Source organism: Eschrichtius robustus, chromosome 6 (assembly GCF_028021215.1).
Source record: "Eschrichtius robustus isolate mEscRob2 chromosome 6, mEscRob2.pri, whole genome shotgun sequence".
NCBI lineage: Eukaryota > Metazoa > Chordata > Mammalia > Artiodactyla > Eschrichtiidae > Eschrichtius > Eschrichtius robustus.
The window spans coordinates 36,890,671-36,913,039 of record NC_090829.1 but is presented as its reverse complement, the minus strand read 5'-3'; the positions used below and the strand labels follow the sequence as shown (position 1 = coordinate 36,913,039).

The 22,369-nt window shown below is 42.9% G+C and overlaps 1 protein-coding gene across 5 annotated transcripts in view; it reads right to left on the bottom strand.

Annotated features, from left to right (window-relative positions):
* Positions 1 to 4,336: 4,336 nt before the first annotated feature.
* The window catches only part of KCNAB1 (potassium voltage-gated channel subfamily A regulatory beta subunit 1), a 420,969-nt gene continuing 402,936 nt past the window's right edge, over positions 4,337 to 22,369 (bottom strand). For all 5 annotated transcript variants that reach the window (XM_068546139.1, XM_068546142.1, XM_068546140.1 and 2 more), the window contains 3 exons: positions 15,211 to 15,331; positions 9,863 to 9,951; positions 4,337 to 4,669 (listed from right to left, as the gene is read on the bottom strand). In XM_068546139.1, the coding sequence (XP_068402240.1) occupies positions 4,580 to 4,669; positions 9,863 to 9,951; positions 15,211 to 15,331 (300 nt within the window). In that variant the 3' untranslated portion in view covers positions 4,337 to 4,579. The remainder of the gene's footprint in view (positions 4,670 to 9,862; positions 9,952 to 15,210; positions 15,332 to 22,369) is intronic.

The window sequence follows — 22,369 nt, the reverse complement described above, 5'->3', positions numbered from 1 at the left end:
TGAACCTACATCGCTTAAAAGGTTATGGACTCACAGGTGATAATTCCTGTCAGCTTTTGACCACATCCAGTACTTTTCTACAAACAATATCTTAAAGGAAATATATTCCCAATTGCTAATCTTAACTTTAATGTTTGGTTTCCACTTCTAAATTTAAGGTGAATGTTGCAAATAATATTCACCATTTATAACTATAGAAAGATATTCACCAGGAGTCCATCTTCCACTTCCATGCTGTTGGATGTTTTGGGAAGTCACATGTAAGAACCTGGAATGAAGACGGGCCAGGAGTACGTTTGCCTAGTGACCCAGATCATCATTATCTTCAACTGAGGATTAGATTTCATCATTGCTTTGAGAAGTCTGCAGTTCTTTACTTTTCTCTGGTACATTGTTATCCATGTGCCACCACTGGGTAATATGAGGTTAATGCGGAAGTCAGAAGAAAGACCCTGCACAGTAGTTAGTGTAGCACATAAGAAGTTTATTATGTTTTAACTTTTTTTTTCTGTTGATTAATAACTGGTCAGTAGTTTGGTGGCGTGGCGTTTGTACCAGTTGCGCTTGCTTATTTGACAAAATGACTATTTGACAAACCATCAGTGTCTTCTGTTTGTTACCAGAGCTGGGTCAAGTAATTTTTTACCTGTAATTTTTAACTTGCAGGTAAAAAATTGCCACTAGATGGCAGTGCCTGTATAGATGGGAAAAAAATTCTTTTAATACAGTATACCTGAGATGGGGTGGCGAAATAGGGGCATCAGTGTGACGTTCTTAATAGAGTGCCTCTTGAGTTAATAAACTGAATAATTTGTAGAAAAGTGAGGAAGCAAAATTTGGTTTTGGTCCGGAATTTTCCTATGGCACTTTTTGTTTTTAATCCTGATAATAGTTTCTAACTTTCTATACTGTCAGATAAATTCCGGCGTATAAGTTTATAAGACATATTCTGATGGTTCTGCAGTTTTCACTAAGGATTTACTGTACCAGTGCTTTACTCTTAGGAGCTGTGGAACCTTTTCCCCAGCTCTCTAGGTGAGAGCTCCGTGACTCTCCGTGTCACCTAGAAAGACTGTGCAGTGCAAAGAATTATGATGTGCTGGATCTGGCTTAGTTAGTAAAAGCCTGCTGGAGAATTTTTATCTTAAAAATACCTCTTATCCAACACCAGTAAAATAAAAGGGGTTTTGCTGTAATTGGGATTCAAAGTGATTTAATTCCTGTTTTTACACCCCTTGTGATAAGTTACAATTTCATTTATAACTTAATACTTGGGTTGAAATTATTCTTAGCCAGTAAAAATCTACTGGTTGACCTATATGGTATATTATTCTAACTTGGATAGAATAATTTGAAGCAAGTTTGAAGTTAACAAATGTGGAGGTTGGATTTATACCCAAAATTCTTATGAAAGGTCTTGCTAAGTTTTTTCGTTTTTTGGTCACACCGCACGGCTTGTGGGATCTTAGTTCCCTGACCAGGGATTGAACCCGCGCCCTCAGCAGTGAAAGCACAGAGTCCTAACGGCTGGACCACCAGGGAATTCCCAAAAGGTCTTGCTTATTGAGTATCATTAAGTTTTGCTTTGTAAAATTTATATTTTCCCTAGACTTCTTTATAAGAACCATGTGATTAAGTATATCATCTTTATTTCACGTTAACCATTATTTTAATTTCCCACGCATGTAAATGCACATTTTTGTAGTTACTGATCAAATGCTTGTAAGGGCTGTAAGGGGTTATCTCCCACCTCCTTGGACTCCCAAGTAGGGGGATTCATTGAAGATTAGGAGGGTCTTTTGGGTGGTTGGTTTGATTTTCATGGAGGTGGTTAGAGATGAACTTCTCATTGGCCTTCATGAGTTTTCATTGCATTTCTTTGACCTTTCCTTCTTCTTAACTGATCCTGAATTTGGATTCCTATCCAAGTTTTTTTAACTTAAAAAATCACACACACTTACTTTCTCATAAAGCTTTAAAGCTAAAAAAAATCATCCCTAAAAGAGCACCGGACTGGAACACAAAATACTTGGGTTCTAGGCCTGGTTCTGCCATCAACTTGCAGTATGAGGAGTTTGGGCGAGTCCTTTTAATCTCTTCAGGCCTGGGTTCCTCATTTGCAGGGAGTGGGGTGGTCTCAAAGATGGCGAAGGCCCCTTGAAGCCCTGACATCTGTCCGGTGACCCTTGGTGCACACTACGGATGAAGATGAAGTGGCAGTTCTTAAAGTGGGAAGCCAGGCACAGGGCTTCTAGTTTTCATTTCCCTTGGCTGAGGTTTCAGTATGTGGCTGGCTGCCACCCAGGTTACCCTTTGGAATGGTATGTTCTCTGCCAAGGAAATTCTTTCCAGAAAAGAAAAGAAAATGAGAGTGCATGGAAATTTTTCTTAAGGATAGAACTGTGAAATGTATTTATCTAGTATATTTACCATGGCAGATGATTTGTATATAAAACTAGGTGTTCCCATGGCCAAGCAATGTTGGTATTTGATTTTAATTTGCAGGTTCTTTTAAATGAGTTTGAGAAGCTTTAACCTTAGTACAGAACATTTCTAAAACCCAAGGAGAAATATCTTTAGTTGCTAATCATTTTCTCCATTAACAAGAGAAAAAAAGTTTGGGTTGCAATTTAAATCTTTTGGTAAAGCTATTTCTGTTAGGTATCACTCAGTGCAGCTTACCTGCCAACATTATTTTTATTTAAGTGATTGTTACTGCCTGTTTTATGAAGATGGGTGTGTGTGTGTGTGTGTGTGTGTGTGTGTGTGTGTATATATATATCTCCTATAATGATATATATATAGCCTTATAATGATAGATCAGATAAAAACTAATTGTGAGATTAAATGCACAAATGCTTTTATTACTCTAAGCAAATAAACTGCAGTTCCAATTAGACAACTTCAGCTCATTTATGCATACAGTAGTTCACTGGATTGATTGAATGCACAATGAACAACTGAAAAATGATCCATTTCCATCATTAATCTGATACTCTTGGGTAAAAAACGCACTGTTTCCCTATTAGAATACAGGTAATAGTACTCAAAAAGAAAATTTGTTGGTACTTCACACTAACATTTTAAGATTGAGAACTTAATCATGAAATACATATCTGGAAATGATGGCAGAAAATAGCATTTTAAGCTGATAGTACATTTCTTCTGTAAGTCTCAGTGGTTTCTACATGGGGTCCTGTTGGCCAGAAAATTAAATTAGAATTTCGTACATGCTCAGGTGTCCAAATAGAGATAGAGGATCCTCCCCCCTCTACATACACCTTAAAAGTGGGGAAAAAAAGTTTTCTCCCTCCTTACAGGTACACGCAGTATACTGTCAGTTTTTCTCAAGTGATATATTCATGAGAGTAGGTAGCCAATAGTGGCAGGGCGGGATATACCTCAACTTCTGAGTGCCACAAGGCTAGGCCCCATTAATCCATGCAAAGAACTTTCATGCATATAGTTTAAAGCACATAGTGTGATTATGGAATTAGGAAGTTCTTTAACATTTACTTTTCTTTGGGCAAGTTACTTCACCCAGCATATGCTGAGTAGTGACAGCATTTTTCTCGAAGCCCATGATTCACTTTCATGTTAATAACTTCTCAAAAACACCAAGCATGTAAAATCCCAGTGCTAATTAAACAGCAAACATTTGCCTTTCTGGGTATTTTACAGATTTACTTACAAAACTGGGCATGTGTATATTTATTTTTAAAGCTCAAATATTTAAACTTGCAGAAGCTGTGCCTACAAGCAGTCAAAAGTATAAAGCAGGTTTTAGGAAAATGTAGGTAAAAATGAACACTTCATTGCAGATACATTTTATTCAAAAGCTAGGCTTCCATAGTAGTGTAATTCTCCCTTTCATAAATTAACCAGACTGTCTCTGGTTAAAGACTAGGGTCTTCATCCTTTTACCATCTCTCCATGTAAATGGACATAACATTATTAGAATCCTACTAGACCACCTTGGAGGAATTGCTATACAGGGCCATTTTTGAGGCCAAGCAACACTAAATATTTAAAAGGTAACGAAAGCAAATACCTAGGCATTTCACTTCTGTTGAATGACAAGTGAAAACAACTCTTGCTAACATGAATGTGAAAATAGAAAAAAAACTGTAAAATTGTTTCAGCTGATTTTTCAAGCAAGACTTCTGAGTAAACAGAGCCTACTCTTTCTGATGCAATCCACGTTGCATCTGTGGATGTTGTTCATTTGAAAAAATATATCTGTACAACCTTCTTTAAGTTACTAAATGCCTGAAGGTAATGTGTCTTTCCCCCGCCACATGCTTCCCTTTGCATAAACATGAGATGTACAGAGCAATGTAAGAATAGGTGACTGCAGTCCCAGATAAGAAAATAGAATGGATTTTCCTGGTTGTGAGTTTTCAGATGTGTTCATAATTCAGGTGCACAGTGGTAGCGACAGCAGACACCTCAGAATCCGGGGACACTAGAGGTTGAGCAGTGGGCTGCTAAGTGATTCAGAACACTGGCTAGTAACACCGTTCTGTACCTGTATAGACTGCTGCTTTACCCATGCAGCTCCTGCGGCTCATGCATTGCCTTATGATCTATAGTCCTTTTTGCTGTAGGGCTTGTTGCGCAATATGTTATCGATCTCATTTACCACGTGTGATGTCATCTTTGGGAGAACCTGAGAGCATGAGAAGGACAAAGGATGTGGTTAGTACTTGGTACTTGTTCTTTGTGCTCAATATTAAGCAAAGTCATCTAGAAATGGATACATTTATAAACCACCACCAGAATGCTACCTCCCCAGCAGACAGGAAGCTCCCTAAGGTCAGGGACCTTGTTTTGTTCACACTGCATCTCCAGAGCCTGTAAGAGTACTTGGCCCATAGTAGGTGCTCATAATTATTGGTGGACTGAGTAAATGAAGGCTCATAGAAATATAGAATATCTAGAGCAGCTCTGTCCAACAGAAATAAAATGAGAGCCATATATGTAATTTTAGATTTTCTACTGGCCACAGTAATGAAAGTGGAAAGAAGCAGGTGAAATTAATACATGTTTTACTCCATTATATTCGAAACATCATTTGACCGTGTAGTCAGTATAGAATATTAGATGCTTTACATGTTTTTAAGTACTAAATCTTTGAAATCCAGGGTACATTTTACACTTGGAGCGCATCTCCATTTGGATTAGCTTTAATAGCCACAGGTGGCCAGAGGCTACAGTAGTGGATAGCACAGGTCTAGAGACTAAGGAGAGATTCAGTCCAGCTGGTGGACACAACCCTGGTGAAGGATGGCCACAGGTTAACAGGCATCCCAGGTAGATGCAATCGCATGAAGAAGTGAAAAGTCTGTGAAACGGGGTGATAACAAGTGTACAGTGAGTGGGGGAGGGGTGGGGATGGTGGGAGTAGGGAAAAGGGGGGTTGAGGTAAACAGCGGAAGGCCTTGAATGCCATTTTTTGGAGTTGGGACTTTATGCTGTAGGTGGTGGGGAACCTCTCAGGACTTCTCAGCTGGGAGTGACCCCAGCAGACACCTGGAGGTATTCTGAAGGAAGAGTTGGAAGGAGATTGAAAGGGGACACAGATGTTAGAAATTTATTGCAGTCCTAGCCAGACACTAAGAGCCTTAACTAGACAGTGGCGGTGGAGGAGAAAAGGAGAGTGCCTCGGAGAGACATTTTGGAGGCTGATGGTGATCTCAAGACTGGGTGACTAGGAAGATACTGGTGTAGGTAATTAATTGAGACCACATGAGGAGAAGTTTGGAGCCTAAGTTTGGGGTAGGATATGTTGAGGTGAAGGTGCCTTTGGGATCCCATGTAGAAGTGACTTGCAGGCAGCCAGAAGTGCAGCTGTGGAGCTTAGTGGTAGTAGAAGGACTGGAGTTGAGAATTTGCAAGTCATTTGCACGGTCATGCTCATTGAAGCCCTGGGGAAGGATGAGATCATCTAGGGCCAGCTAGCATTTATTGCAAGAAGTGGGCCAAGGGCACACATTACACCATAAGACAAGGGACAGAGGCAGGCTTCTTGCAGGAATAGTCTGAGCCTGTGTGGAGTCTGTGGTGAAATACATTCACGATGACTGATTCTGAGGTTTCCACCTCACCCTTCCTCTGCTGCAGTCATGTTGGCCAGCGTGACCTTGTCTCCACTCATATGCTCTCCCCAGAAGCCTCAGGGTTTGGCAGGGTAGTAGAGCTCCTTCCTCACTGGTCTGGTAACATTTTCCTCTCCGAATGAAGCTAAAGCAGATTTGGTTTCCCACTAGCCTTGGAGCATCAGAGGATCTAAGCTACTGTGCTATTTAAATGTGAGACTGCAACACTGAGACTCAAATCTAGAAGTTGGTTGGAAGTTTTGTGTCTAGAATATAGTGGGTTAGCCATGTGAGGAAAAAAATTCTTCATTCACTACACCAATAAGAAAAGAGATCTAAACATTACAAAAATGAAACCATAAAAGTACTTGAATAAAACATGAAAAAAATATATAGTGTTACAAGACCTAAATGTTCAAGACAAGCCATACATTAAGAATTTTATGTGAAGTTGCCCAATTTTTTAATGTTGGCAACTGTTTTAAAACATTTTCGTCCCTGCAGGTCACACGAACATCCATGAGCTAGCAAACTGCAGGCGTAGTAGTATCCTGACTGCAGTAATTGGCGGGTGAGGGGAGGTCTGGCCAGCGCTGCCGGCTGGCAGGCATTAGGGAAGCTCTCCCAGGACCGGCTCACTGTCAAGATGGACCTTGGGGATGGAGCCGGATTTGGCCAGCCTGGGGTGGTGGACACTTTGCAGGAGGAGGACCACGATTCTGGGGATTAGGATCCCGGGGAAGGTGGGGGAGGGGAGATGAGCCGTGGATGGGAAGGCCCGACTCTGAGGAGCCTGGACTTTTCTGAGTGGACGGTGGGGAGCCTCGGAAGGGCTTTAAGGCTGGAGGATGGGGACCTGTGCAGGTGATGGGCTGCCTGCAGCTGTGGCTTCTCTCTAGTCTCTCATCTCTTGAGGCTCTGATTTATAAATGCCCCTCCAGTTTATGCTCACCTTAGGCACATTCATTCCTTGGAGCAGCTGCCTTCCTTTGCCCATTAGAAACTTCTTTTCCTTATAGCTGCTGGCACTGCACTCTTTCTATCCAGTCCCTCCAACCGCTGCAGGGAGCCCCCAGCCACACAATCTACTCTCACCACATCAAGGGGCCCAGTTACAGCTTGCCAAGGGTGGAATCTTTGGCGCTGGGCTCACGGGAGGTGGAGTAGAAAGGGAAAAGGGAAGGTAAACCCTCCTGGTAGCAGCCTCCCTGCTTGGACAACATCCCTTTTTTCTTACCCGTAGAGCATGGAAGCCCCATCCTGCTACCAGCCAGAGCCTTGCTAGGGAGGAAGTACTTTGGGAAGATGACTGCCTCAGTTTTCCTCTGAAATGTTATCTTTGGCTACCTGGAGTATTCCCACAGCCCAGGAGCTACCTCTTTTTTTTTTTTTTTTTTTTACTATCCCAGGCAGTATGAGTTCCCCCTTGGAGTGGCAGTGATCACTCTATATTAGCATGACAGGAATCCTTGGCTCCTCCCTTTTCTTGCCAAGCCATCTGCAAGTCATGCCTCTCTTTCCAAAACCTATGGACTCCTTGACCTTCATGGCCACCATCCTCGCTAGTCCAAGCCACCATCACCTGTCACCCGGACAACCTGTCCTTGCCTTTCTTCATTCTGCTTTTCACACAACAGCCAAAGCAATCTTTAAAAATTCAAATAACAGCATGTCCCTCCTCTTAAAACCCTCCAAAGGATTTGCTGTGAGTAGAACAAAATTCTGACTTCTCTAGTGTTCCATGTGACCTGTCCCCTGCCCGCGCCCACCATCCTTTATGCTCACTGCATGTTGACCACATTCGCCTTAGGCTGGTGCTTCCTGGAAAAAGCCAAGTGCGTCTGCGTCTCAGGGCCTTTGCACTGCTCTTCTGTATGTCTGCTCCTTCCAGGGCTTTTCACATGCTGTGTCCTCCACTTCCAGGCTTCAGAATACATCCCAGAGGGGCTTTTGGCAAGGACATTATCTAAAGTGGGCTCACTCATTTCCCAGTTAGTATCTATTACAATACCATCTTTATTTACTTAGTAAACCTTCTCACTTGAAATTATTTTATATGTTTCTTTATTATGTGCCTCTGCCACTGGAATGTAAGCACCTTGAAGGTTGGGTAATATCTTTCTGGTTTCCTGTGGTGTCCCCGGTGCTGGGTACAGAGTAAGCTCTCAAAGATCTCCTGAATGAACCACGGGATACAGTGAATCTTAATTCCCTCTTTCTCAGGCAGCCCGTGAGCTCTTGAGGGCACCGTCCTGTGCTTATCTCGGAACACTCTCTGCCTAGCATGGTGCCAGACACAGAATAAGTACTCAATAAGTATTAGTGGAATTGAAATCACTGGGTTGCATTTCAGTTCTTTTGTGTATAGACTGTTCCGGTTTCCTCCTCGTCATTGTGGAGCCTTTATCTGTTCCCAGAGCACAAGTGAAAATAAGAGAAGGTGGGGAGGCTTTCTTAAGAGGGAGCATTCCCCAAGCAGGGACAGGGAACCCCACAATCCGGGAGGAGTTCTCAGAAGCTGAGAGGCAGAAATGATTACCCAGCTGCACAGCCCTAAGAAAGGTGACGGTAGAGAAGGAGGTCTGCACCGTTTATCTCCCAGCATATTCGAGGCTACTCTTCAAAAGGATTTTTAAAAGTTTTAAGTTTAATCAAGCTTGTCCCCACCTCCATCTACTTCCTTCTGGGAGAGGTAACAGGGCTAAGTGCTGGTTTCGGGGACAGATGGACAGGGGAGAAGCCGTGAGGCACTTCTGTTTGGGCAGGTGATACAGCTACGGCCAGAGCTGTGGACGGGCTCGTTCCTGCGGCCTCTGGCTGGGCTGAGGGTGGGGCGGGCTCAGGACTGAGATGTGACCTTTGGGGGCAGGGGACGCTCACCACAGCCACCAACCCCCACCCTCTCCTCAGAACTCCCAGGAGCATCTCTCTCCCACTTCCCCGCCTGCTGCCTTACAGGCTTCCCAGGTACAGCTGCAGTCTCCCTCCAGGCCCAGCAATCCCTGCAGGGGAGGGAATGGGGGTGGGCGCTCCTGAAATTGCTGTTAGGGAGATGTGATCCTGGAATTCTGAGCCTATTATTTGTCTTAAAAGTGGCAAACATTCATTCATTCAATAGGTATTTCTTGAGTGTTGACTAACGGCCATAGAGTCTAGGAACTGGAAAATCAGTGGAGAAGCAAGAAAGGCACAAGTCTCTGACCTCAAGGGAGACAGGCGATTATACTACGTTATCGTAAGTGCTGTGATGGGGAGAGGGATCCAGGATGCTAGGAGAGCAGAAAGGAGGGGCTTGGCACACTGTAGATTGGCAATAAATATTTGTGGGAAAAAAAAGTAAATACATGATGTGTGGATATTGTCCTATGGCTACTACATTTCAAGCTGGTTATTAGGCAGGCTTGTGTGGTTCGACCTGGGAACCCAGTCGTCAGGTGTAACATTGCTTGGGTCATAGAATACACTGTCCCACAGACACAAGCCATCCTGAGAAATGAGCCCGGAGGAGACTGCCTGTTAATCAGAAGAGGACATCCCTGGATCCACATACTGTGAAAGTTCTGTTGCTTCTTTTGCCTTCGTCCCCATTTCCCTTCTTCCCCTATCTAGGAACAGGTAGCCTATTCCCTATATTAGGGGCTTTCATGCAACTCAGCTGTGACACAATGAAGGACAGAGTTGGGGAGACGGGACACTGCCTGGGGGCATCTTCAAAGGCACCAGGAAATTCCCTGGAGTTGGTTGGAAAGGGCTGTAGTACTTGCCTGAATGGCACCGAGGTTTTCAATGAGTTGTTCAGGAGTGGATGATCCCAGGAGCACGGAACTCACACCCTCGTTTCTCAGGCACCACGCTGGGAAGAGAGAGCAGTGGGTCAGGAAGTCAAAGCACTTCTGACTGTTGATGAGTTTGCAAACACCATTTGTAGCTGCCGTTGTCGCAACCAAAACATATTAACTTTGGGGGAGGATGGACAGCATGCTCCAGGATTAGAAACCTCAGCAGCAACCCCTGTTGTGTGGAGGACTTGGTAGAATCCGTGCACGTGAACTGTGGGCTTAGGGCTCCTCTGCCGCACAACTGGGGCATCCAGTCTAGCTGCCCAGCCCAGGAACACTGTCTTGTTCCTCAAGACACCTGACACTGCTCATGGGCGAACGTCTGGATTCCTGTTTCCATCTGTCTTTTCCATCTCATTCATGCTCTCACTTTCCCCTCATCTGTTACGTACAGTCCTTGTAGACTCTGGGTATCTGGGTCCTTTGTTTCCACTGACCTGTCAGCCCTCTCTGGACCTCCCTTTCTTCCTGACGTGAGATTCATTCTGGAGAGACCATCTCTCTCACCAGCCCTCAAACCCCTCACCCCTCCTCTGCCTCTAGCAACCTCTACCCTTAAACCCTCTCTTCAAACCCAGGCCTCCTCCCTCTCAGCAGATGACCTAGCCTCCTACTTTATGTAGTAAATTGAGTCCCTCAGGTAGCATATTCCTTAATTTCCCACTCACCTATGGACACAAGTACACACACACATACTCCAGTTTCAGAGGCTATGGGGTGCTGTCTGTTCAAAGACAAACTCTGCCCTGGTCCCATTCCTTTTGCCTTTTCTTGGATTTGATTCATCCATTATTTCTCTCCCTCTCTTGCTCTCCTGGATGTTTGATTTCTTACTATCCTCTTTCTCTTTATCAAGAAGGCATAATCAAATTTCTCCCGTTCTAAAATAAGCCTCCTCAGGCCCTTCATACCTGTGTAGCTGCCACCCTACCCTTCTCCTCTTCTTAAACTTGTAAAAGGCCAGTTGAGACTCCCTGCATCCCCCTCACGTCCCAGTCCCCTTCTCACCATGTCAGAAGCCAGGGTCCCCAGGAAACTCCCTGTGGTTCAAGTAGACTTTTCAGTTTGTAGCTGCCTGGAACTAGATACTGCTTTAGGCCCAGGGATGCAGTGTCTGCTGGATGTCCCTGCTAGACGCCCCACAGACACTGCGACCTTCTTGCTACTTAACTAAGCCTGTCCCTCTTGGGTTACCAATCTCATTTGGTGGCATCACCAGCAACTTGGCCTCCCAAACCAGAAACCTGGGAGTTATCCTTGGGCACTGTCCTTTTCTGATCCCACATTCCCTTTTAATTGTCATCTAGTTGATTGTCCTTCCTAAATATTTCTCTAATCCAGTAGTTCTCACGTTTTAGCATGCCTCAGTCACCCGGAGGGCCTGTGAAACACTGATTACTCAGTGCTTCACCTCGAGTTTCTGACCCAGAAAGTCTGGAGTGGGGCCTGAGCATCTGCATTTCTGACAAGTTCCCAGGTGATGCTGATGCTGCCGGTACAGGGACTCTTTTTTTTAAAACAACTTTATTGAGGTAAAATGTACCCATTTTAGGTGTACAGTTCAATAATTTTTCATAAATTTATCATGTGTGCAATCATCACCATTTAAAATCCAGTTTTAGAACATTCCCATCATCCCAATAAGATCCTTCATACCCATTGACAGTTAATCCCATTTCTACCCCCAACCCAAGGAAACCACTCATCTACTTTGTGCCCCTATGGATTTATTATTTCTGGACATTTCACCTAAATGGAATCATGGAGTACGTCTCTTGTGTCTGACTTCTTTCACTTAGCATAATGTCTGTGCGGTTCATCCATGTTATAGCATGGGTCAGTAAATCATTTCTTTTATTGCTGAATAGTATTCCAGTGTGTGGATATGGGAACACACTTGGAGAATCACTGCTCTGGTTCAACTGTCCACTTCCCTCCCTCAGGCCCTCACCGTCTCTCCTGCACAACTGGTTTTCCTACTTCTTGTTTGGACTGTCCCTGCCTACCCCGCACACATCCAGCACTAGCTTCTCCAGATACAAATCTGTTCAAGTCACTTGCCTGCTAAACATTCTTCAGCGTGTGCCTGACGGGATCCTGGTCCTGTGAGGTGAAGCTCTCACTTCTCACCCTGACAAACCTTACTAGAAAGCCCTCCGCTCCAGCTTCCGGTCTCCTCACTCCCTGCCTTGAACTTAGTGCTCCAGCAGCACTGTTTGTAAATCCTCTCCATCCCCAAATATCATGCTGTGTTTCTCCTCCCCAAGCCCTTGGCTCAAGCAGTCCCCTGGGTCTGTAATGTCCCTTTGCCTCCTCCCTTCCTTTGCCTCACTAATATCTACTCATCATCTGGGATTCCTCGTGGGCACTGCCTTCTCCTAAAGTCCTTCCCTGAGTCCCAGGCCGGGTTGGGAGCTCCTACATTTTACTTCCAAACCACCCCCCCCCCCTTACCCCGGCCCACCCTGCCCTTCTCAATTATTTTACTCTCACACTGTATTAAAATTATCTGTTAATTTCTTGACTTGCCCACCAGACTGTGAGATGTGTGTTATTTGCAGTTGGATGCTCAGCACCCAGCCCAGCACCTGCACATAGTAGATGCTCATTAGATGTTTGTTGAATAAACGGAGACATGGATGATTGATGAACATCCCTGAACACCTCTTCTTCTGCCCCCGTTTGGTCAGGCCATGCTGCCAACTGATACTGTTAAGCTGTTACCACGCTCAGACCTTTTAAGGCAATCACTAAATCCTTCCACGTGGGAAAAATAATGCTCTATGAAGGCAACAAGCCAAGTGACCCTGGGCTTTTTCTTTCTTTCTGTTTTCTTTTTTTGGCTGCCTGCCTGATTTCCTACTTTGCACTTAGAACTCTTTTTTGGCACTAGTGGAAGTTCTGAGGGCAAAGCAGGGCACTGAGAAAATTATTGCCCATAAACTACCTGATGCCAGCAACAGATGATTCCCCCATGGGCTGCTGGGCCATGTAGGAGAACCCACTGGGCAGAGCTGGCCAATGCCAGAGGTAACGTAGATGATTCCAGATAATTAGCATCTACTCAAGTGTCCCCCACAGGCGCATCCAGAGTGTCTATGAGCAAGGTGTGAATGCTGGCTCCTGTGCAGGCGTGAGACACGGGCACCAGCCCACAGTTGGGTTCAAGTAGTTTGTTTCCTGCCAGAGGATCTCCCCTCCCCCAACACGCTTCTAGCAGATCAAAGGTAATATGCCTGGAAATAATTTCCCTCTTGGTTTGAGAGTTCTGTGGTTAAAAACAAAACTACCTGTTTACAAAGAAAAGAAAAAAATGACAGGCGAGAAAGACACCTGGGGGCACAGAGGGAGGAAAAGGAGAAACAAAGCATGTTTTAATTTAAACTCAGACTCTGTAAAGAGTCATGTACATCTGACATCCAGTGAAAGTCTAAATGTTGTAAAGATTTTCTCTTTAGAAAGACAGTGTTCTTCTATCTCTTTCAGAGCTAGATTCAATACTTGCTTTCATGTTACCACCTGAAGATCGTATTTATGGCTATGGTTTAAGAATATGTCTCTCTCTTTGTGCTTGTGCCTCTGACCATGTATGGCGGCTAGGAGTGGACAGAGTTCCAGCAGAGGGTGTGTCTGGTTCTTTGCAAAACATCATCACCTTCATCCTCATCTTCACCAGTTACTGAGCACCTACTCTTTTCTTTACATACATAATTTCCTCTTGCTCAACAAGTTTGTTAAGATATATACTCCTATACCCATTTTACAGATGAGAAAATTGATAATCAGGTTAAATAACTTGCTGATAGTCGACAGCTAATACCTTTTACTGGGCTCATTAAAGCCGTAGCAATGCTAACTAATCACATTAAATATAATCTTTGTTTTTTTGTTTTTTGGAAGAAAGGATTACAGCAAGTTACACATATACTTAGGTAACTGGTATTTCCCTCCTAAAATCGTCTCGCATTTCCATCTTTCTGTGACTATTAACTGCAGCTACCATTTTCCTGCCTGCCAGCCTCAGAAGAGTCAAGCATCTAACAAATATTCTTTTATTTTATTTGCGTAGAACTTATCTTGAGCTTTTTATCTCATTGGCTCACTGTATCTGATGTGTCCCAATTCCTGCTATTTCTTAATCCTTAGGAGTTTTTTCTAGACTCTATACCCATTTTATTCTTTTCTCATAGCTACCACATGAATTCTTTTCTCTTCAGCCTCTTCTTCATTTGTAAAGTGGAGACAATAGTAGCAAAACTCCATTAACATCTGTAAGATAGGGCTAGGATTAGTATACACCTCGTGGGACCCACGATTCAGGAGACAAGAAGATGAGCGTTAAAGAGCTTATCACACAGCCTGGCAGATACTCTCCAGCAAGGGAACTGAAAGTTTAAATGCTTTTCTGTCTAATCCCTAGTCTCTAGCCACTTGTGGCTATTGAACCCGGGAGATGTGTTTAGCCTGAATTGACATGTGCTGTAGGTGTAAAATACACTCTGGATTTTGAAGACTTAGTATGAAAAATAGAGTGTGACATATCTCAGTAACTTTTTATATTTATTCCATGTTAAAAATGATAATATGTTGGCTATATTGGGTTAAATAAAATCCATTTAAAAATTAATTTCACCTATTTCCATTTTACTATTTTAACGTGGCCACTGGAAATTTAAAGATTAAACGCATGGTGCACATTATATTTCTACAGGACGGTTCTGGCGCAACGTGGCTTTCAATTGTTACCCATGGCCGTGACCTTCCATTGACTCCACAGTGTCGGAAGAGCCATTTTCGTGGCTCTGGAAGTTTCGCAGTGACACTGCTCCCGTGGGATAGGCCTTCTGTGTGGCAGTAGCCTTGGCCACGGTCGCAGCCCTGCTCCTCAGCCTCTCGCCGACCCCGCCTTACCTTCGACGGGGATGGAAAATTGAGCCAGAAGCAATGGATGGCACTACACAGCTCAGGGGTGCTCACCCTTGACACTGTGAGGATGTGTGCGTTTTCACTGACGTGTTCTTGTTTAAACTGTGTTATAAGGGAAAGGAGAAGGAAGAAAAGTGTTTCAGCATGTGGAACTACTCTAGGGAACTCTGAAAAACCTATCTAATACTATCTATCGTTTTAGATAGTATTAACCAGGAGTCTATGCTTCAGAGATCATCTGCCCCTGCAATAGGTATGTTATCATGCAAGAGATGTGGATCAACAATAGAGAATGATTTCATTTTCCGTGATCCAGCAGGGCTTCCCCTCCCAAGTGACTTTCTCACCCACGGCTAGCTGAGGTAGCGTGCATCCCAGACGCTCTGCAATCGGGGAAAGGTCTTTCAGCTTGTTTTGCTGTTTTCTCCCTTCTTCACTCACAATCCTTTCCTTCAACCACTGGTAGCACTAGAGATAAGAAGAACATTTAAATATTAATGTCTGGTAAGGGTTTGATGCAAAGATTGTTAATTCAATAAAATATAAGAGCCTCGTGGTGAATTCCTGAATCTTCTCGGCTCTGACCTTTCTGTTTGATGGTGACAAGGATGCCTATGTCTTCATGCAAGGAAATGTTCCCCACAGTCTCCTTCCTTGTTTACTGGTTCAAGACATTGATTTTGACTAAAACTCACCATTCAGATCCATCGACATGCACAAAAGTTGTTAAAATCCTAACATACAATCAATTAGATCCCATCTGGACATGATGTTTCTTATTGCAATAGCCCTTAGAACGTAGGGGAAAAAAGGCATTTACGTTTCACCAGGGTCTATTATGTTTCCTTTTTGTCAAGAAAGTTGGGTGCCAAGCTTTCTTCTCAAAGGAAGTCATTGTCTTACATTTCCTGCTGTAACTATCTTTCTCCCTCTTGCCTTCAATTTACTCCTAGTCTCTTCAGTATTCTTATAATAGTGTTTTATTGTTAGCTTTCTCTGCTCCTTCCTAGAAGCAGATGTGAATGGTGTCATTGATAGGTACCGAGTACATTTTAAAGTCACACCGCGAGGCATTTGGAACTTCCCCGACCAGGGATGGAACCCGTGCCCCCTTTAGTGGAGGCGCAGAGTCTTAACCACTGGACCACCAGAGAAGTCCCATTTTCAAGTTTTAAAGTGGATAAACACTTTCCCAAACGTGTATTACCTTTTGTATAACGTTTGAAACTTAAAAAGGCAAGGGAACTTAAAAAGGTAAATGAGAAGCTAATCTTTAAAACCTATGAGAAGAGACTGACCCTGATGTAGACTATGAAGTGAGCCTGATTTCCTACATATAAGGAAAAGAATATTTTAGAATTTCTCAATGCCCTATTTTTCAGAAGGTTCTGCTCTTAACTATGAAACGAGGAACAATAGACTCTTACGTACAAAGCTAGCACTATGCAGCAACACCCAAAGGAAAAGAATATTTGTAAGAATCGGTTAGTCTGTTGTAGTGACAATAATAAAAACCATCTCCCTGTGTGGCAACGTGGACTTTCTCCACTGCATGCGTTTGTGACATAATTACCACCACAGACCTTTACCTTCCCAAAGGCAGTGGAAAGCTGGGCAATCATCACAAAATCTCCACCCACATGATTTCAATGGGCTGCTGGCTTTTGTTTTTTTTTAAGTATATTTTTCATCATTCTAAGACAGTATTTCCAAAGAAAAAAACCGCATTATGTTTTATTATGATTTTTGGAATGATTTTGCAGATATGAAAAGAAAAAAGAACAAGCAGCCCCAGTTCCGTTCTCCTCCTAGATCTCAGAGGCTTATGGCCTGGCTCCTCACATGAAGTTTGCTTAGAGACATGGCCAAGAGTTTTCCCAATCTCGGCTCCGGAGACCTTAGCTTCTTCCAGGAGGAAGTGTGGCCTTGAGCATCTCTCCAGAGATGACGGCTGGCGCCAGAGGTGATGAGGTGGACAGTCAGGCGCAATGAGCACTGTGATGGGGGCCCAGCAGCCTTCCCTGGCAGCATGCTGGGCACATCAGAGAGCCCCTGAACTTACTTCTGCTGTCCTCAAGGGGAAAACATCACCGATCCTCACTTTAGTTTCATAACATTTTTCAGAGGACGAGTATCTCTGAATGTTATTCAAACGAAAAAAAAAAAAAAAAAACACGGTTGAAAACCAATAGCCAAATGCTTCTTGAACAATTGCTTTTTATTAGAACTAGGAGAGTTCCTGAGGTTTCAACATATACCACACACATAAAGACTGATTGATTCATCAATCTTCAGGAAGATTTCTAAAAGTAACAAATACTAAACATTCATTTATTGAGTACCTTTCTTCCCACCCTCAACATAAATCTCACTCTAATCACTGGAAAACATAAGCAGGTTAGGGTTTTTAAAAAGTAGATGCATAGTATTTCTACTGCTTTCCTCATACCAAAGGAAACAAATGTGTTTCGGAAATACATAACTTTAACTGCTTTACAAGTGGGAAAATGTTAGCATAGGGAGGAGATGAGGCTTAACTAAAATATTAATTAAATATGGAAGTGAACCAGTGTTTTTAGTAAGAAGGTTGGTGGTGGGTGTGGTTGTATGCAATAATAAACCCAACTTGTTGACTGTGGGCAGTAATCCACGAATCAGAAGATGAAATTTCATCTTCCATTCCACTTGCTTAATCATATTCCTGCAGTGGTTTGATTACATGTTGATTGTTCTTTCTAAGTAAGTGGAAGGCAGGGATGGCTTCTCGTTCATCTCAACATCTCCAGTCTTGACACAGTGGTTGGCCCAGAGGAGGGGCTCAGCCAATATGGTGGTGAGGAAGGGATCTGAGAAACCAGGGCTCCACAGGGTAAAGATAGATCTCTTCAGTTTTTCAGATTGAGCACAGACACTTCCTCCTTAAAGAAGTACAACTCAGCTGGCAGCCCTGCGTGCTTCCACAGTGCTTGTGGATTCCACATGGTTTCATAATTCACCCCTACTCATGTCTGTCTCCAATAAGTCCCTGAGTTACATTGAGACTGCCCCTGTATCCTCAGCCCTCAGCACAGGGCCCGGCACTGAGTAGACACTCAGTAAATATTTGCCAAAGGAACAATTGAATGAGCTTTTCTCCACAGATTAGTGGGCTATTACTTTTATACACGTCACAAAATTCTTTAAATTTTCCTAAAGCCTGTTTCTTTGCCATCTCCTATTGCTGTGACCATTATCTGTGTGACACCCATATTACAGGTAGCCATAACAGGGTGGGAATAGTCTGTGAGATCAGCCCCAAATCCCCCAGTTGCCTGTTAGTTAATGCTAGATAGAACTCAGGCAGCAACTATAAAGCCATGGACAGAATCAGTCACATTTCATTACTGGGCCTTGTCTAGGATAATTTAGCAATCAAGATCATTGACTATTTCTATCTAAACATCGAAGTCTTTGGCTCAAAAGAGCAGCAAAGTCTTCACTACTGAGGTGAAAATCTCTAGGTAAAATGCTGGAGCTAAAAAATTTCCTTCTGAAATTGTACCATAATGTGCAATATCCTTAGTTTCTTAATGTAAACACCTGGAGTACTTGGACTGCCCCTCTCCACCCACTTTGATCTACGTAAGTTTGCATGTTTCCTGTTTACCTCTAACAGAAGGGTACATATTTTTATGATTTTTCTATAAGGTATTTTCCCAACAGTAGGGAAGAGCTGTCCATAAATTTTATTGCACTTTTCTTTTCTATTTAAATTTCTATTGAAAAGCTGCTCACCTGGTCTCCTGATCAGACTTTGTTGACCCTCAGTTATGGCTCACTGCACTCATTCAAGAACCATTTATTGAGTACCTAGCATGTGCCAGGCTCTGTGATGAGTTAACGTGAGTTTCAGTTTCTGTCCTATAGGTACTCACAAATCATTGTCTGGTAACTTGAGAAGTGTTGTTTTTAGTTGGATTGCCCCCTCAATGATTTCCTCAGAAGCCTTGTTTGTACTGCCTCTTTATGGGAAATAGGTCACCATAGGTGCATGACGTGAGCTGGTCACAGCACCTTATCCTTTGGGCCACTGTCATTGGTTTAACAGGTTGGCACATGACCCAAGCTTGGCCAGTCTTCTCTGGACTGAAGCTGATAAAGAAAAAGTCTCTTTTCTCTCAGGTTACATAACTTTAAGGATGTAAGCCTGCAGTCACCAGCATTCCTGCTCCTGGCCTTGTGGAGAAGACCCACTTATAGTAGAAGAAAATGACACTCACATGCAGGGAGAAATAGAGGAGATGGAGAGTCCTGACGATGTGCAAATCTATGGATGGAGTCACCCCTGAGGCCATCCCACTCCATCCTTCCCAGGGAGTGTCTGTCTATGCGTTCCCTTCTTTGATTAAATTAGGTCGAATTGCATTCTATTGCTTGTAGCCAGAGGATTCTAAGACTGTAAGAAGTGTTTATGGAATGACAGAAGAAAGTACCAAAAACGGAGTTTTATAAAGTGAGGACAGGTTTCACAGAGTGAAGACAACCAAGATTTGTCTTTAGAGATGAGGAGAGCTTCCACAGCAGGATGTAAAGAAGGGCATTTTTGGGAGGCAAAAAAGAGTACAGTGCATTTGGGTGAAAAATGAAGTAATATGATTTGGGGAAAGACAAGAACGAAAAACGGGTTCAAGAGTATTTCCTTGAATGCTTTTTCTGTGGGTTTTAGGTTTTGTCCTATAATCAGTGATTGGGAAGTCATTAAAGGATTTTAAGCAGGGTTATGATATAGTCAGATTAATCTTTTAGAAAGATAATTGGTTACATAATTGAGATAGATAATAGAAAATTGGTGGGTAGCTGAAAAAGGGAGGGGGAAATCAGAGAGTCCAGATGGGAAGTTAATGCAGCAAACCAAGTAAGCAATGATGAAGATCTGAACAAGGGTGGTACAAGGAATGGGCCACAGAGAGTCAGGATGTGGACTGGAGGAGGTGGTGCCCCGCTGGATAAGACTGAGGGAGGAGAAGAGGCAGCCTGAGATAATGCCTTGGCTTCTGACTGGGATGACCAGATGGATGGGTGGAGGCATTGTTAGATGAGAAGGAAGAGTAGATTCTGGGGAGTGAGGACAGATTCCATTAGGCATGACAGATGCCCATGCGACAGCCACGTGGAGATGTCTGATAGACACGAAGAAGTAGTGGTGTTCAGCTCAGCGGTGAGTCAGTGCTGATGACACTGATTTAGAAGTCTTTGTAACAGTGGTGGGCCAGATGCAGCCTCCCAGAAAACCCCCTGGGCAGTACTACTTTCTAAAAGATAGGTGTTTTTTCACACTCAGTTAGTTTATCCTTCAAATCTAGTTCAATATTTATAGCAGAAACAAAGTATTAGCATCCTTATTTTATTGGTGTAACTTAAAACAGCCAGTGTGAAATACCAAACATTTATTCTATTTTGGGGGAAGGTGAAAGTTGCCATCTTATTTATCTATTGCCTAGGTCTTTACTTTTTAAAAAATGTTTTTACTATTAGAATTCTCATTCAATCTTAAGGTTGAAATATATATATATATGTATATAATTAGTAGTAGTAGTATTTTTTGCTTTAGTTACTCTACTCAAGTGGCTTCTCTAAGTGTACATATATTAGTCCAGAAAGCACTTGGACTGATGAATTAAGAAGACTTGAGGGTCTGCGGAGCTCTAAAGAAGCGTGCTTTGTGACTGGCTGCCTTTCACCTGTTGAGAGTCCTTATTTATTGCTAAGGATGTTTCAATAGATGCTGAAAAGTCAACAACAGAAATATTTTGGGGGTTGCTTTTGGGCTTAGTCACCTTCAAATATTTTGCATCTCCTTTTTTTTTTTTTTTCCTCCTTTCGTTAGTGCATTTTTAAAAGCTTTTCAGCTGTTTGTAAGCTTTTCTCAAACAGTGATGGAGATCAGCCAGTCATATACTCCAAATACAGTGTAGTACCTACTTCTTCCTCCTTTAAAAACCTGAGTTTGAAGGGAAACAAAAATGCCTTTAGGGCGATGCACTGAGAGCCAGGAGACCTGGATTCTACTATTAACTTTTTCTATTATGAGTTTATGTATGCTCTTGGATTGTTATCTAATCTCTTTGTGCTCAGTTTCTGCATCTGGAAAAGGTTTACCCTCTTATAACGATAGTCTGGAACAAACACCTGGTATATATGGAAGCACTTTTGAGTTTTTCAGAAAGTCTCTGAAAGAATGTAAGACAACATGCTTGGCTACAACTGGCTAAAAGCCATCTGTATCCATTTATCTTTGCGAGGAAAAAAGGAGATGAATAAAAACACTTAGCCCGGTGCTTGGCACATAGTAGGTGTTCAGCAAAATCACAATTTTCAATGCTTTTCTTTCTTCACTCTTTTCTTGCCATCCACCTTTTATCCCTTCTTTCCTAAGATGCTTTTCGTTTTTCTTTGCTGACTTATTCAAAACCTTCCATTTTTCAGAAACAAGACCATATATAATATTCTAGGATAATTAGTGTAATAATGCAAAACTAGAAGCAGGACCATGTCACCATGTTTTAGGAAATATTTATGTTGTATTATCTTAGAGAACAAACAAGCTAATAGGTCAACTGGTACAGCAGAAAGAAAAGTGATAGACCTAGAGTCTGCAGAAGGTCCTGATTAGGGAAGCACACGGTGGTTCCAGCCACACTGATTAAAGGGTTGCTGGTTTGGGCTTAACTTGAGTTGTCCTTGTGCTGATTTTGTGCTGATGGAGACAAGAGGCTGTGTCAGACTTCTGCTTCCTCTTTGGGGCCTTTGGCATGTGTGAATTTTGAAAATGCCTATGTTCTCTCCCTAGGCATTACAGAGCAATTTGTGATTCTAATGTTATTACACATTCTCTCAAGTTTTAAAAAACAGACATGTTATTATTAACAAGGAGAGATTTTGGAGTACTCTCCAGTAAATTAACCATCAAGATCTTCTGAATGGAGGTAACTTTATGTCAATGATCTTAAATATCTTTATGCTTCAGAGAAGAAATTAAGCTGCAAGACTGAACAGCCAGAGTTGATCTCTGCAAATGCCAGCCCTGAGCCCCTGTGACAGAGGCTTGGTTCTGTATCTGCTTCCCAAACCCTCCCTCCTTAGTCCCCATCCTCACATATTAAAAAACGTCAACCGACCTCAAACCTATTCAACTACAACCTGTTTGCCACATGTGGATTAAACCTCTATGGCTTAAATTTTGTTTTGTCAAGAAAAGTAAAATTAGATCCTCTTATATAGAAAAGGGATTTTACGTTTCCTAAGTTTCAAAGGAGGAATGAAATGCCTTCTTGAATATAAGAATAAGTGTAGGAATTCGAGTCTACAAATCCAACCAGGTCATTGGGCATCTCCCCCGGTCCCCAGAGGAGGAGAACTTTCTGCACTGATGGCTGACCAGAAGTAGAGACCTCCAGAGGGCTTGGGGAGCCGGCCAGGGCCAGCCCAAGGCCACACTCGGCCTCAGCCAGGGAGCCACAGGCTGCT